Source organism: Lacerta agilis, chromosome Z (genome assembly GCF_009819535.1).
Source record: "Lacerta agilis isolate rLacAgi1 chromosome Z, rLacAgi1.pri, whole genome shotgun sequence".
In the NCBI taxonomy this organism is placed as follows: Eukaryota; Metazoa; Chordata; class Lepidosauria; order Squamata; family Lacertidae; genus Lacerta; species Lacerta agilis.
This window is the reverse complement of record NC_046331.1, coordinates 32,272,459-32,288,027: the sequence shown is the minus strand read 5'-3', so window position 1 is coordinate 32,288,027 and position 15,569 is coordinate 32,272,459. Positions and strand designations below refer to the sequence as shown.

Sequence of the window (15,569 nt, the reverse complement as noted above, 5' to 3'; positions counted from 1 at the left end):
TGCCCCATAGTCCAAGTGGTGGTATGGTAGGAAGAGCCACAATCTGCTCAGTGCTTCTTGACTTGCCTGCTCCACTCCTATGTTTTGGGTTGGACCAGTGCCAGCACTAGAAACTCCTTACATGCTGAGAAAAAGTAACTTGGGAGAAAAAGAAATTCAGATTGGGAGTGGGGGGGAAAGGAAGATCTTCCTCTTTTGAGAGGAAAGGGCCAGATTATGTGTTGAAAAAACATTAGAAATTCAGAGAGAAGGTTAATATTTATTACTATTTATTAATAACAGTAAATCAGACTGTGAAAAAAGGAAAGCTCTGAGAAGCACAAGAGGAAGTAAAAGGACTAGGGAGAAGGGATGAAAGAAATGTGGATTTTGGGTGGTGACAAATGGTACAAGCTGAGCATTTAATGATATAATGAGACAAGAAATTACAGGATCCAGTTCAAATAGCTGGAAGAGGAAAATATAAAATAAGAAGCTCTGGATCACCAAATTCTGCCTAAAATAGGCTGCATCATAATGCCTCCTCCAAATAATGTAACAATTTAACTTGGCCTCCATCTGCCACCATTTTATGCATGGCTCTGCCTCTGTACCACCATTTTCCAACTGGTGGGCCTCAGTAATTTTCAGCTATCTCAAGTGGGCTCAGGCGGTAGAAAGATTGAGAACCCCTGCCTTAGAGTACAGTATATGTGCTAAAGTCAATATTCTAAGATGGCAGGTGCTTTCAGTATTCATGCCTGTTAGGTAAGTACCATTAAGCCCCATAGAAACAGAGAATGGTAACTCTGAATTCTGATTTTCCCTAGGGATTCATGCTGATACTTAACTGAAAATATTAAACTACTATAATTCAATTATATTTTAAAACCTCTTCAGATTAGGTGTATTTGAGGGGAAAATACATTTGGTACTTGCTGTGTTTTGAGGCTTCCTTGGAAGAAAACCACATTCACTCTGAATTTTGTCACAGAATGTAAACCTCTAGAGAGGGTCAACATTTAGCTTGCTTCTCTCTCTCTCTCTCTCTCTCTCTCTCTCTCTCTCTCTCTCTCAGCTGAAAAGAGCATGAAAGCCACTAATGATGTAGAAGCCTAATATTTTCCTTTTGCTCATGTGGGTGAATGCAAAAGCCTAGCCCATGAAAAGAAAGCTAGCAAATGTAAATGATTACACTTAGATTTGGGGAATGGATAGACAAAAACCTTTGCATGTAATTTTTTGTTATTACAGTGTTTGCAGTGGTACGACCAGGTAGTATAAATTTTATAGGTGCTTTGGTTTAGTTACATCTATTCTTCCAGTTGCTTTTCATCAGGGTTGGGGATGAGCTGAGTATTAGGCATTAACCAAGCAGTCCAATAAAATTAGGAGTCTGTCTGAAAAACAAGTTTAGATTAAGCAGCCAGGACAGTCTGCAGCTTTATTAGCCCAGATGGGCCTCTCTTGCCTTCTTGTCATATAACCTCTATTGAACTGGTCATTGCAACTCCACTCTTAGGCTGTTGTGAAGCTGAAATGTAAGGAAGGCAAGCCAGCATCTGTTTCTGTAACAAGTTGTCACAATGGCATAGCTGAAACCAGTGCTTTTTTCTGGGGGGACACAGGGGTACGCATACCCCTAAACAGTTTGTGAATCTTTGTACTTTTGTCCATTTAGTGTATTTATTTTCCCCGATTTGAACTATAAAATGGTGATTTTCTTGAGTCAAAATAAGAGTACCCCTAAACTTTTTTTTTTTTGAGAAAAAAAACCACTGGCTGAAACTGAGTGAGTGAGTGAGTGAGTCCTAGTGTCTCTAGTTTGAAACGCCTGGCATTGTACAGTCTTTGTTCTAGAGTTCTCATGATTATCCTTCAATGACAAAATAACAATATTTTTAGTACAAGTTATTCACTTCTCATTTAATGAACAATATGCTATTTTTAAACACACATTAACACTGTCAATTTTAATTTTTTTCTCCCCTGCTAGTGCATGTGTTCAACATGGTGCAGTGCCTTTGCAGCACCCTGTTGCCTTCAGTATGCAGTTAAATTATGTTGTCAACCTGTTTTTAATTATTAGTCTGTCTCTCACTTTATTAAGCTAAATTAGAAGTGCATTTGTCTTGTCGGAGTGGGAAGGCCTTGTGTTTTCAGTAGGTTTAACTTGCAAACACTGTTGCTTTAATAAAGTCATTTATTATCCCACCCCTATACTTTTCCCTGTATTGTCAGCCTGGTCACTCTTTGCTTCCCCCCTGCCCCGCTATTATAGTCTCACTACATATACCCTGACTGAAAAATACCCACACCAGGACGTTTCATTCTGTCTTAAAGTGGTCCTAGGAATTTTCTAGGAATGCAATTCAGAATTTTCTTCCAATTAATTAGAAATATCATGCTGGGGTGAGCTCTTAAATCTGAAATTGTCAGATTTGATGCCTTTGTTCTTCAACTTGGTGGAGTCATTATAGGGAGTTTCACCTTTTAACAGCAAATTTCTGGACAGCTTAGTTACCCAGAAGTTTGGGAAGGTGCTTACAGTGTCTGCTGCAAGTTCAGAGGTAAAATAAGGAATTAATGTCAGAATTAATGTCAGAAGAAGGAATTAACATAGGAAGAGCTGGAGGTATCATTCTTTGATCAGTTTCCACTATCCCTTTTGGTGCCTGATTGAGGTTCCATTGTTTTGCAGTTGCCAAAGTGTGCCAACTGAATGGACTTTCACAGTTGTTGTTTTTTTGTGATGCTGATGTTCTGTTTTGTGGTTGTTTTTGCTTTTGTTTCAAAGCAGCAAAGACCTGTTGAGAAATTACTCAGTGGGTGGAGGGGGGGGGGAGAGGCTCACTTGTAAATGAAATCATTAAAATGTGCTGTTTAAAAGTTGGTATGCAATATTTTTTCCAAATTGGTATGTGATGTACTGTTACACTGTGGTTGCTAATGAAAATTCATAATATTTTCTAAATAACTGGAATAGATCGTCACCAAAATGGCATAAGTGATTATGCATTCTGGTATGTTAAATTTTATTCCTGCATCTGTGACCGTTCTGTCAAATATAGCACCTGAAAACTCATGTTCTGTCTTAAATTCAAGATCTACCTTCATGCTTCAAAGCAGATCCCATTATTCTACCATGTCAGTCAATCACTAGTATGCTGTGTCCAAAATATTTTGTGTGAGCACATTAATACAAGGAAATTAGGTACATCATACACAATAAAGTGTGCCTTATGTGACATAGCTTCATTGGCAGAGGTCTTAGTACTGAATAATGAATTGATTCTTCAAACAAGAAAAAAACTACTTTTGATTTCTAAACTAGAGGACAATAAAAATGAATGTGGATTGAATTTTGTAACCTGGGGGGATATACCTGTATTTGGCTGTTTTACAAATCTTTCTGCCTTCTCCTTATGCACATCTTTAATGATGTACTCAACACATTTTATATAAAATGTTCACCCTTTGTTATTCATTTCAGGTCTTCCTTAGTTGATTATTAATCTTTGAACCTAGACTGGCATAATCAGTAACATATAGTAAGCAATGGCTAAGTTTTCTTTTGTTCCTTTTAATAATTTAAAAAACACAAGTATTGCTTGAATTCCCCTTTTGATCTTGCTAGGAAATGATTGAGCTAATACTATTTTCTTTTAAGGAGTTGCATAGTTTGCATAGTTCGTTGCTGAATTTCTACAAGATCTCATTTTATAATTTACAGTTATAAATTATTTCCCCTTTCCTCTTCCCCACCTTCCTCTTGCCTCTCATCCAAGCTGTCTGGCATTTTGAATTATTAAAATAATTTTGCATGTTAAGATATTAGTGTAAGTATTAATATTATAAGGTAAATTCCAATTATACCTAAGTCATTTTTAATCCTTGTTTTAACTTCAACAGTACACACACACACACACACACACACACACACACATATCTGTGATTATTTTTAAGAGAATGCAGAAGCAGCATTTGACTTTGTGGCTTTGCATACTGTAACTTAGACAAAAGAAGCACCGTGAATAGGTAAACTTGTGATTGTACTTTGCTGCTTTGTTAGGCTTGGAGTAATAAAAAACCTATTCAGCTGTCACATTAATAAATACAGCTTGATGATTAGATGTAAGAAGTATATACAAGAAGTAGGCTTTCTCAGACTGCTTCTATTGAGATGCTTCATTGAGGCTTGGCTTTCTAATCTGATGCCTGGTTTGGGAATGTATTGTTGAAGTCTTTATTTCTGTCCGTTACTTCACCAGACGTACAACTTGTTGAACTGCTGTAGAGTGTCCAGGGCCAGCAAAAGAATAAGATTCACCCTCTGAAAGGTTGCGGGCAAGGACTTTACCTTCTTTTGTTTCTCTTAGTTTTCAGATCTTTCCTTATTTTATTTTATTTTATTATTTTATTTTATATGCTACCCTTTATCTGAGGATCACAGGGCAGTTAACAATACAAAAATAAATAACATAGGAACAAACAGGAACAATAATTCCCACATACAGTTAAAAAAAACACAGAAAAAAACACATAGATTGTTTAATTAGAGGCCTGGGAGAAGAGGAATGTTTTCGCTTGGTGCCTCAAGATATGTAATGAAGGCACTAGGTGAGGCTTCCTGAGGAGAACATTCCACTAAAGGGAGGCATCACATAAAGCCTCTCCTCTTTCCAGAGGGGAGGGGTTGCGAGCAGGAGCCATTTCCCGCCTGTGCAGGGGGGGGGTGTTCAACCCCCTGCCTTAGCCCCTCCTTCCTGCCGCATCATGCCCCATAGCTAGCCAATAGGGCTGGCTGGGGGGGGCAGTGTCTGGCTGCATTTAAGCAGCCCGGCAAACACCATCTTACTCATTCTGCACCCTGCTTGCATCCGGTATTGCCACTCTCTGGACCTCTCATTGAGGGGGCATACAAAGAAGGGCCTGAGATGATGAACACTGGGTTTGTGTAAGTATGGTCTTGACTCATTTAAGGCTTTACAGGTCAAAACTAGCACTTTGAATGGTGCCTGGGAACTTTGGCAGTCTGTGCAGTTGGGAAAAGATTGGTGTTACCTACTCAAGCTGTCTTGTCTCGGTGATCAACCCACTGCTGAACAATCTTCAGAGGCAGCCCCATGTATTACATATCACAAAAATCTAACTAAGAGGTTACCAGAGCATAGATATTATACATTCCATATTATGTACTTTTTATGATTGTCTTTTGAGCTGCAATTCTTGCTTCTGTTGTATGTTCTGTCTGATGCCTTTCAACATTTCAAACAAAAATATACCAAAATAATTGCAATTCTAATGGAGTGCTGGTCAAATTCCAGCTCAATCATGTTGCTCACTTGATGATCTTGGGCTAGTCACACTCTTTCACCTAACTTACCCTTCAGCAGTTGTAGTGAAGAGTGAAATAAATATATTTAAACAAACAAACAAACAAATAATCCTGGAGTTGATTGGCAGTTTCTGAAAAAATAATTCTGTTACCACTAGTATTCTTCCTTGGCTTCTTTGGCATGCTTCCATGGTCACTAGATTATCATATTTCCAGTTATCAGCTGCTGCCTCTTTGTTACTGCTTGCCTTCTAAATAGTATCTATCTACACATTACTCTTTGTCTGTCATGATCTGGAAAGCTCACAGGAATGAAGCATCGAAATATATCTTCGCAATGGCAAGTTTCAGAAAGGAAAAGACTTGCAGTTACTACCAACATTTGTAAACCATTTTGCTGCATCTAGAAAAATGAAGGAAGCTCTGCTGTCTCATGGCCCTCAGTCATGAACTTCTAAGGTTCACCAATCTTTGTTCCACAGAGAGTCATTATATCCCAAACAATTGACAAGTCTTCTGCTTTATTCTCCATACATTATACTGCTATTGCAGCATAGACCTTTTGCACGTCCCCGCTTCACTAAACATGATCCCCACAATGTCAGTTACGTAATTTATTTCTTAGATTGAATGTTTCATTAAATTCTGATAAGTCCAGAAGCCTTCCTGGGCTAGAATGATTATGAAAGACTCTTACTCTATACACACACACACACACACACATATATATATATAAATAATCTGCCCCCCCCCCCCCCCGTGGAAAAGTAAGTGTAAAGAGCAGTGTAAAACTGGGTGCAAAGTTCTCTCTAGCTTTGACAAAATAAAACAAATATAAACCTGTAGAAGGGAAACACTTAACAATATAAAAGGCAAGATCAGCTTTTTTGTGGTGTTTGTTTGTTTTTCTTATACCTTTTTGTTCTTTGATTTTTTTGTTTTAAGAAAATCTTTGTGCTTAATTAAATTATACTGTAACTAGTGCTAACTTATTTGGCAGCATATTTCTTTGTAGTGATTGAGCTAGATAAGGAACCATGTGACAAAAAAATTGTTGTATTTCAGCAGTTAACCTAGACTTTTAGGGATAGTATTTCTGATGCATTAGAGAGTGAAAATCCGAAATAATGCAAAGACAAAAATACTGTAAGGCAAAGCAGAACACTCCATATGTGTTATTAGTTCCTCCCAGGTTGTATAACTGGAACAAAAATGAAAGCTCAAAAGATACTGTGTTTAATGCAGTACCAGCACAGTAGGAAATCTGATCATACTTTGGGGATCAAATCAGTACTGGCTTTGACAATGGTGCCGCCTTTATTGATTCTGCACAATACCTAAACTTGAAACCTTCTTTATGTAGGCATATCCATTGGGACTTGGAGAGAACTCCTGATGTGCATACAGACTACCTAGAAACAGGAGTATGTTCCAGTTTTTCAGTTGCCAGGCATACTCTGTTTTGCCTTGCTTCCCCTTCTCAACTAATCTATATATACTGAAGTGGACCTGGTCTTTCTCCACCCCCAAATGCTTCAGACAGGCAGTGTAGGGTTGTGTTTCTTTTGGTGTATGAGAAGGAGGAATTTTCCCATATTCCTTACATATTTATCTGCTCATGTATTTGGTCCTTTATATCAATAATACCACTTATTTATTTAGTAAAACAAATCTTAAAAATATGCCCAGACAAGGGGTGGTAGTAGAAGTGTTTTCCTGATTGACAGTGTGGCAGATGTAACTGTGCTATGCACAGCAAATTTTCTACTGGGCCAGGGTAACAGAACTTGTTCTTAAATAGCATGTGACAACCACATGTCCATGTGTTTGTGTAAATATGAATGATCCTTGCATTTCACCTCTTTATTGTTCAAATTATTTCCCCATGCCTCACTAAAGAGCTACCGTTACAATGTTGGCACGTTTTAGGTGTGTAAGGAAATATTTATTCAAAATTCAATGATAATAAAGTTACAGTAACACAATATCTGATTACAGGTAGGTAGCCATGTTGGTCTGCCATAGTAAATAATAGTAATAATTTAAAAAATCCTTCCAGTAGCACCTTAGAGACCAACTAAGTTTGTTCTTGGTATGAGCTTTCGTCTGAAGAAGTGTGCATGCACACGAAAGCTCATACCAAGAACAAACTTAGTTGGTCTCTAAGGTGCTACTGGAAGGATTTTTTTTTTTTTACTATATCTGATATTAGGAGTTTAGTTTTGTCATCTGATATAGTTTCAAGCTTGGTGTAATTAGCATGGTTATGAAAAATTGGCACCCTTATGATTGTTCCTCTATGGTGAAAAGCAAAATAAAATTTTAGTTGGCAAAAATGTGTGAAATACATGCAACTGACAGTCCTGAAATGTTAGGGTTGGAAGTTACGTCCTGGACTTAAACCCCCTTCCGGGATAAAAAACACTAATTAGATCCAGTGGTGTGTTCTGCTAGCCAGTTCCCTAGAGTCTACCCTTCAGGGTGCTGTCCTGTACATTTTCAGCTGTTTGAACAATGGCGTTTCTTCCATGTCTCTTGGAAATCAGTTTCATGTATGCATTTCCTCAGAAAAAAAGTGCATCCATAATTTGTAAAGTTCATAATTAGTTCAAATATTTGCTAGTTTGTTGCTGGAAGCTTGTAAAAATGCAAATAGATACAGTATGGTGATTATGTTTTAAAGCATTTATTTTTGAAATGCGTTAAATAAGTTGAAAAATAATTATTGTTGTAGTTAGACTGCTTGATTTGAGATGCAGGGGTCCACAAATCAGCCAACACAAAAATGTGTGCATCAGCAAATCCATTTATATTTTTTCCTATTTTCATTCTTTTCCTGTTGGTGAAAGTCCCTTCCACCCCACGCTTTTGACAGTACTGGTGTAATTTAGACATAACCCCAAACCATGAAAAGAACTTATATGCCCCCCCCTTTCCCATCCTGTATACCAATTAATTACTAATGCTAGAGATGTAGGGGGAATTTGAAGCAGTTCACATTTAAAGACAAATCTATAAAATTTGCACTTTCCAAAACAACATGAAAACTGAAACACAGTCATCCTTCAGACTTAGCAAATCAGGTATACAACCCCCCCCCCAAAAAAAAACCCACACACATAGAGAACAGTGTGTATAAAAATGAATACATTAGTTCATACAGAAATACATTATATTAGGGGAAATTGATTTCAAAGATGTGTCCATTAGTCCAAACTGCATGGAAAATGTGTTTATTAGGAGAAATTTCAGAAAAACTAAAATACTGAAGAATTTTCTTGAGGATAAAAATAATCACAAATTGCTTATGAAATTTAGTGAACTGAATGAATGAACAAGAATTGGCAGATCCTTTAATCCCTACTAACTGCTTTCATGAAATAATTTTTTGCATTTCATCTGAACTGTCAAAACATGGGTTTGTAGTTGCCTTCTAAACAGGAATGCAAATCAGGGAGAAAAGGGATGGGCAGGAGTACATGAATATGAGACTTATTTCCATGCTGTGAAACTGTGGCCTGATGATTAGTTTAAAACAGTGTTTTTCAACCTTTTTTGGGCAAAGGCACACTTGTTTCATGAAAAAAATCACGAGGCACACCACCATTAGAAAATGTTAAAAAATTTAACTCTGTGCCTATATTGACTATATATAAAGTAATTATCTTGAATTTTTCTATTTTTCCCACGGCACACCAGGCAACATCTCGCGGCACACTAGTGTGCTACGGAACAGTGGTTGAAAAACACTGGTTTAAAATGACATATGCTGTGTTCTGGACTGTTTGTATGTCAATAACTATAGCCATTGCAGCTGTATTTATACATTCTCACGGGATTCCCAGTTCAGACACAGAAAAACATTTTATTACTTAGTATTGACCCTAGCAACCTTTCAGGAAGTACCCAGGACTAGAGTGCTCATGTACTGGCAGCACAGATAATCTGAGGGAGGATGATGTTTTCCACCCTGCCTCCTCGTTCTCTCTGTAGGCTTTTTGTGCAGCCAGAATGCATAAGAGTCTAGTAAATTACTTGTCTAGGCAAATAAATTAGGCTTATGACCTTTCCTGGATTCCAAACACTTGCAAGGTTGTGTTTAAAAGCTAGTTATGAATTATTTGTGCTTCTATGACTTGATAAAGAGAAAATTATGGTATGATAGGAATTCTTAACCTGTCTTTCATCATCACCAGGGGTATGTCTTGCCATTCATGGTCATTGAAGCATTTCCCCCCTCTTTCTGTTTGTGCATATATATGCACACTTGGAAACATACTTCTAATTCCAACTTGTAGTCAACAAACATAGATATGTTCCTGGATGATATTACAAATCTCTTCTCTGTAGTCATCAAAGCGCCAATACTCATGCTTCAGACTTTGCAATCTGATGATGTGGGCAACAGATTTGGAGCTGTGAGACCATATTGATTCTTGGCTTCCTAACTACACAGAGCAAGCCACATGTGACTGACTGTATGGCTTAAATGTGTGTTTGACTCATCACTGTAGGAAGAGGGGCAGGTGCCATAAAGAAACAGTGATGTGTCTGCTCACAAAGAAGCCCACATTTGACTCAGAGGACTACAATAGCTACTGCCTGGTCACTAATATTTCATTCTTAGGGTGATTGAGAAGGTGGTAATTAGTTTATCAACTCCAGTTACTCTTGGATGAAATGGATTATTTAGTTCCCTTTCAGTCAGCTATGAGGACATTGGGAGTAGGCAGAATAATATTCTGACATGGAGCTATTAAAACATAGAGTTATAATTACAGTAAAAACAGCACAGCGCCAGCCATTTCATTAAAAGCAGCCAGTTCCCCAAAACCCGTTGAAATAAGAAGCTCTTCAACTGCTGGTGGAAGAACAACACAGAGGGAGCTAATCTTGAAGGGAGTTCCAAAGTCTGGGAGTAGCCACCAAGAAAGGCCTTCTCCTAAGGCCCTACCAAGTGTGCCTGTGAGTGTTGTGGGACCAAGAAAAGGGTCTCCCCTGAACTCAGGCAAGTTTGTATGAGAGAATAGGGTATTTCAGATAGCTTGGACCTATGCCATATAGGGCTTTATAGCTCATAACCAGCTGTTGTAACAATGGAGTCAAATGCTCCCTATAACCAGCCCCGCTCCAAAATCCAGCTGCAGCTCTTTGAAACAGTTGAAGTTTCTGAGCACTTTTTAAAGGAAGCCCCATGAAGAGCATTAAGTATAAATGAAACAAATAATGCCTTTCTTCATCTTACTTGTTTTGTCTGGAACTACACAAAATATTGCATACTAAGACATGTATAGTTACTATTGATAAAACCATGGATATTTTCAACACATTTTCTAAATAATTTATGGTACTGAAGTTGGCTTTCTCACTGCAGTAGAACTATTAACTTACATTTTTAGGAAGCTTCTGCTGTGACCCCCAAATCTCTTTCCTATGGCTTTTATATGCTCTTTTTGATATTTGAAGTCAGGCTTGATTTATTTTTGATCTATATGTGTTTCACTCAGATGACACAGAAGTATTCCTCAGTCCTACTCTAGTGCACTTGACAACATGATTAATCAAGACTTGCATAAAATTGACAAGTGGACTCTTTTTGGACACTGCTGATTATATAATTTTTGTGGGGTCACTTTGTGTGGTAGATGAAATTTTTGGATGCTTTTTACTTGCTTTTGAAATAAATAACAGATGCTCCTTGAACATTTTTCAGCCATATTGGTCATGCAAAATGGGCAATTTAATAACAGAAGCTCTTACTGATTACAATTGTGATTGTGGAAAGCTTTGTCAATAGCACTGTTCCTTCTTCGCCAGAATACAATTATTCAGTCTTTGTCCTTTTGCCTTTGTTAATACACAACATGCAAGATTCTGTCCTCTAAGATATGAAAATTGTTCATTTTGACAATAATCTGTCAAATTTGAGATAAGTCATTATTGGGGTGAAAGTGGGGAGGAGGGAAACAGCATTCAGTTTCCCTAAATGCAGCAGAGGTTTTTAAGGTTACTAACAAGACAGCAATTCAGAGAACACATTTGTTTACAAGCACATGTGTTCTTGTCTGCTCTAGTAGTCCGCTTAATTCCTGCCGGTATGCTAGAATTCTACCCATGAAGTGGTTATTTGTTGTTGTTTCATTTGTACACAAGCATGAGTTTGTGAGCACATATAGACACACACTCTTAGAAGATGTAATAAAAAAAAAAATATTGTATGACTGAAACAATCTTAAATTGCTTCCCAGTTCAGCCCACTTCCACTACCCTTTCCTTACTCTGCCCCTTCCCACCCTGTGCTGAATTTTCAGTCATAAGCTTCCTGGATCAGAGAATTGTACACTTATACTCCCTGAAGCTCCACTGATAATACAATATACTGTATATTCTGGCGTATAAGACTACTTTTTAATCCAGGAAAATCTTCTCAAAAGTCGGGGGTCATCTTATACGCTGGGTGGAGAATCTGCGGTCGAGTATATCTCAAACTCTATATTTTCACTGGAAAAATTGGGGGTCGTCTTATACGCCCAGTTGTCTTATACGCCGGAAAATACGGTAATTTAGTAATGGTGGTGTGATGGTGATGATGATGATAACAGTACCAAATACTTTTGTAAATGAATTTCAGAATCACTAATCACCTACCCTTCTACTAGCTTAGGCACTACTGGAACAGAAACTTTTAAAGTCCTTTAGTCTTTCATCATAACTTTTGTGTTCTTAGATTCTATTTGTCCCTTGTTCTTTCTTTCTTTTGTAATTCAAGCCCCTTTCATATTCATATTGACAGTTTGAGTAGCATAAGTGTATCACACATGTAATATTTACATTCTGGTACAGTCATTGTGTTTTGAGAAATACTGTGTAGGTTACATGGCACAATAACATTTTAAATATTTTCTGTGAAACTGTAAGGGCTAGAGTTATACTTCTGTTATGAAATGAAAGCTGAGAGGCCTTGTGTGTTTGTCTATGCCTCCTCAGCACTTTAAGAAATTTAGGAAATAGGTTTTGCTTCACTGATGATACCTCCATTCGCCTCCTTGTGTGTTAACTTTGTCAAGGTGTTCTACCAGTGAAGTGAAGTATCAATGACATTAGCAAGCACTTTCTGCATTGCTCTCTCTGTATGTCCAGAATAGATCATAGAATCTATTCCAGATTCTAGAGTTTATTCATTCATGACTGTAGACCAGCCTCGTTGCTAACCTACCTCACTCCCAGTTTCTTAAAAAAAAAAAATCCTCTCTTATGAGTAAAAATAGGTTAGGAAACCAGGCTGGAAATGGAGAAGAAGCATGCTCAGTTTTCCATCACTAGTCAGCCGTATTTCCATACTAGTTATGGTGGCAGTTATTTCCCCTCCACTGTAGCCAGAACAGAAACACAAAGCTCTGTCCCTCTTTACCACCCCATTTACCTGCCTGTAGGAATTTCATGCATTTGCTTATATGAAACTCCTAGTTTCCAACGGTGATTCAGGTGAGTGGTTAAATATAAAACTGATTCAGAATATTTCAGATTATAACCACATTGTTATTTATTCTCAGTTTAAGAGACTTATCTCTCTGTCACTGCCTTTTCCTTCCATGACTCAGAGTTGGAATAAGTATCAAAACAGGGTTGCTAGCGTGTGGCTAATTTAAGCAGTAATTTTATTGTTGCCATGGAAGAATTTCCAAAGTACTGGAAGTACTTGTAGCAAGATAAAACCATGTTACCCAAATTTGCCACATGTTTCAAAATGCTGAAAAAACATAGTGAGTGGCAGGGGGAACCAGTGTATTGAAGTGAATGAACAGCCCCTAGACAATGAGGAAATTTAGACTGTGGTGAAAAATTTGAACAAGACGTTTTTCAGCCCTCAAATCATGAAGTATCTCAAGGCTTATGAGGCCATGGCCTTATAGAAGCTGAACATGTCTATGTCTCATAATTGCCAGGATGCGAGACTTCCTTTTTCCACATCTATGACACTTTGAGTTCCATGATGGAAAGGGGGTAGGGTATAAATGTAAATAAAAAATGGGGCCGGAAACAATATAACATCCTTAATAGTAAGTGAGAAGGTCATAGTATAGGAATAATGATATCAAGCAGGTTATTAGTCATTTATGGAAATACATTGGAATCTGATAGTTAAAGAACAGTGGTTTCTGTGGTGTAGAGTGTCTTTCATCAACAGAATTTTATGTAAGAGTTGTTGCCTCTTCCAGGAACAGTCCATGATCTACTAGTGTTATACATGTGACTGAATTTGAAGATTTCTTGGTTCTTTGTTTAGAATATGGCCTCTGTACCACTAACTGAAACCAATTATGGTGAACAAAGCTTACCTGCACTTAAAGCCAATTCCAGTTAGTAGCCAAGAGGCCATTTCTCTAACCTAACCCCCAGCATATAAGGAACTAAATATAACTAACTAACCTATAATCATTTAAATATAAAGGGGAGAGGGAAAGATACTCAAATATGATTTAATAAAACTTTGAGTTGTACTAAAAAGTGGTCCCTGTGGATTGCATGTCCTTTTTTGCTTACCTGCAATTTAAGCATCAGTAGTTTGTATTATCCCAATGTTTTAAAAAAATATGTGCAGGAAAGAAGCTCAAATAGGTACAGGCCTATACAGAATATTACAGAGCCTGAAGAAAAATATTTGAGCTCTTCTGCAGTTCTCCCTAAATCATTTATATAACCAACTATATGCATTACTAAGATAGAATCTCTTTTGAACCTTAGTTGCTGTTTAATCTACAAATTAGATTTAAAGGAATGAAATATTAGCATTTCTATCAATAAATTTGAATAGAAATGGATTAATTTGAACTAATGGCAGAATAAAATGGTGACATTCTCACATTAAACATGATGATTTGGTATATTATATTATATATTCTCACTTATTTCATGAAGAGTAGAACTTTTATGAGCAGTAATTCAGAAAAATGGAAGCACGTTTTAATGGAATTATCCTTACAGCTTTCAAGGATTTTATTTCTGAAACTGCTTTTCTTTCCTACTCCTTGAATTGGTTTCTCAGTTATCATATTTTCCCTCAGTTTCAGCTCAGAGTCTTAAAAGCAACCTCGATTCCATGGAACATCAGATACAGCGTTTGGAAAATGATATTAAGAAGTTCCCTAAAACAGAAGATCCGCATGATAAATTTGTTGAGAAGATGATAATATCCTTTCCGTATTAATAACAGTATTTGTTTGCTAGTGAAATATGCAAATTACATTATATTCTTAATTTTGATGAATCTTTTGTGCACAGGCTTTGCATGAAAAAACTACACAAAATGCATTTCCTCTCATTTTGTGTCATTGGGGGATGACTAGTAGTAAGTTAAGACATCCCACCAAACTATTGTGCATTAGGTAGTGTGCAAATACGAGGCTTATTCATGTAGGTGTGAGCAGAGCCTATATCAACCTTCCTCCTTCTCTGATAAGGGAAGATTCTGGGTGTGCTCGAATTGCATGTGTTGTAGGTTTCTCATAATAATGTTCTGTGGATTGGTATTGTAGAAAGCAGGTTTTTAATGTGGTTCATTTGACACAGATGGAATCTACACACATTTAAAAAAACACTGAAATGCTTTTTAAAAAAGTTTTGAAAAATATATTGAATTCACCATAGCTCACCATCGCCATCTAGTGACACATTTGTATATTGCACTTTACAACAACACACTTAGAATGTTTTATGTGCAGCTGTATAGCTGAGTCCACAGTCATCGATCTGATTTGCTTTTGGTTTATTTTATGTTCCTCTTACTGATCAAATATGCAATATTTCAATAATGCACTTGGGAAGAAGTACAGCTATGTAGCAGCAGAATGTGGCTGACAGCACTGAAAGTGACAACTTTCTTTGATTACTTTGTTCCGGTCCAAGGTAGAGTCACCTGATTGGGACTTCTGCTCCACCTTCCTAGTTTTGAAACGAAAGAAGTGAGGTAAGAAATTCTTACTATTTATGTGTTGGTACTTTTATACTATCATGATTTGACCTATGTCCAATGGCAATTGAAAACTTGGAAACACAGCTAATAAAATAGTTTTACTTTATTGCACTTCTCCATACCTCTAGCCTGAAAGGTAGATGCCAAGTATAGGTCATTGCATTTTTTAAAAAAAGTTGTCTTAGTTTTATTGTTGCCTGTAAGCATTAATTATGCCATAACACTGACAAAAAATGACAAGATAGAAACAATATTTGTGTGATGTCACATTTTAATGCA

General features: G+C 37.1%; 1 protein-coding gene across 7 annotated transcripts in view; it reads left to right on the top strand.

Annotated features, from left to right (window-relative positions):
- Nucleotides 1-15,569, top strand: part of DIAPH2 (diaphanous related formin 2) — a 322,676-nt gene that overhangs the window by 151,621 nt on the left and 155,486 nt on the right. For all 7 annotated transcript variants that reach the window (XM_033137161.1, XM_033137162.1, XM_033137160.1 and 4 more), the window contains one exon: nucleotides 14,383-14,507. In XM_033137161.1, coding sequence (XP_032993052.1) covers nucleotides 14,383-14,507 — 125 coding nt within the window. The remainder of the gene's footprint in view (nucleotides 1-14,382; nucleotides 14,508-15,569) is intronic.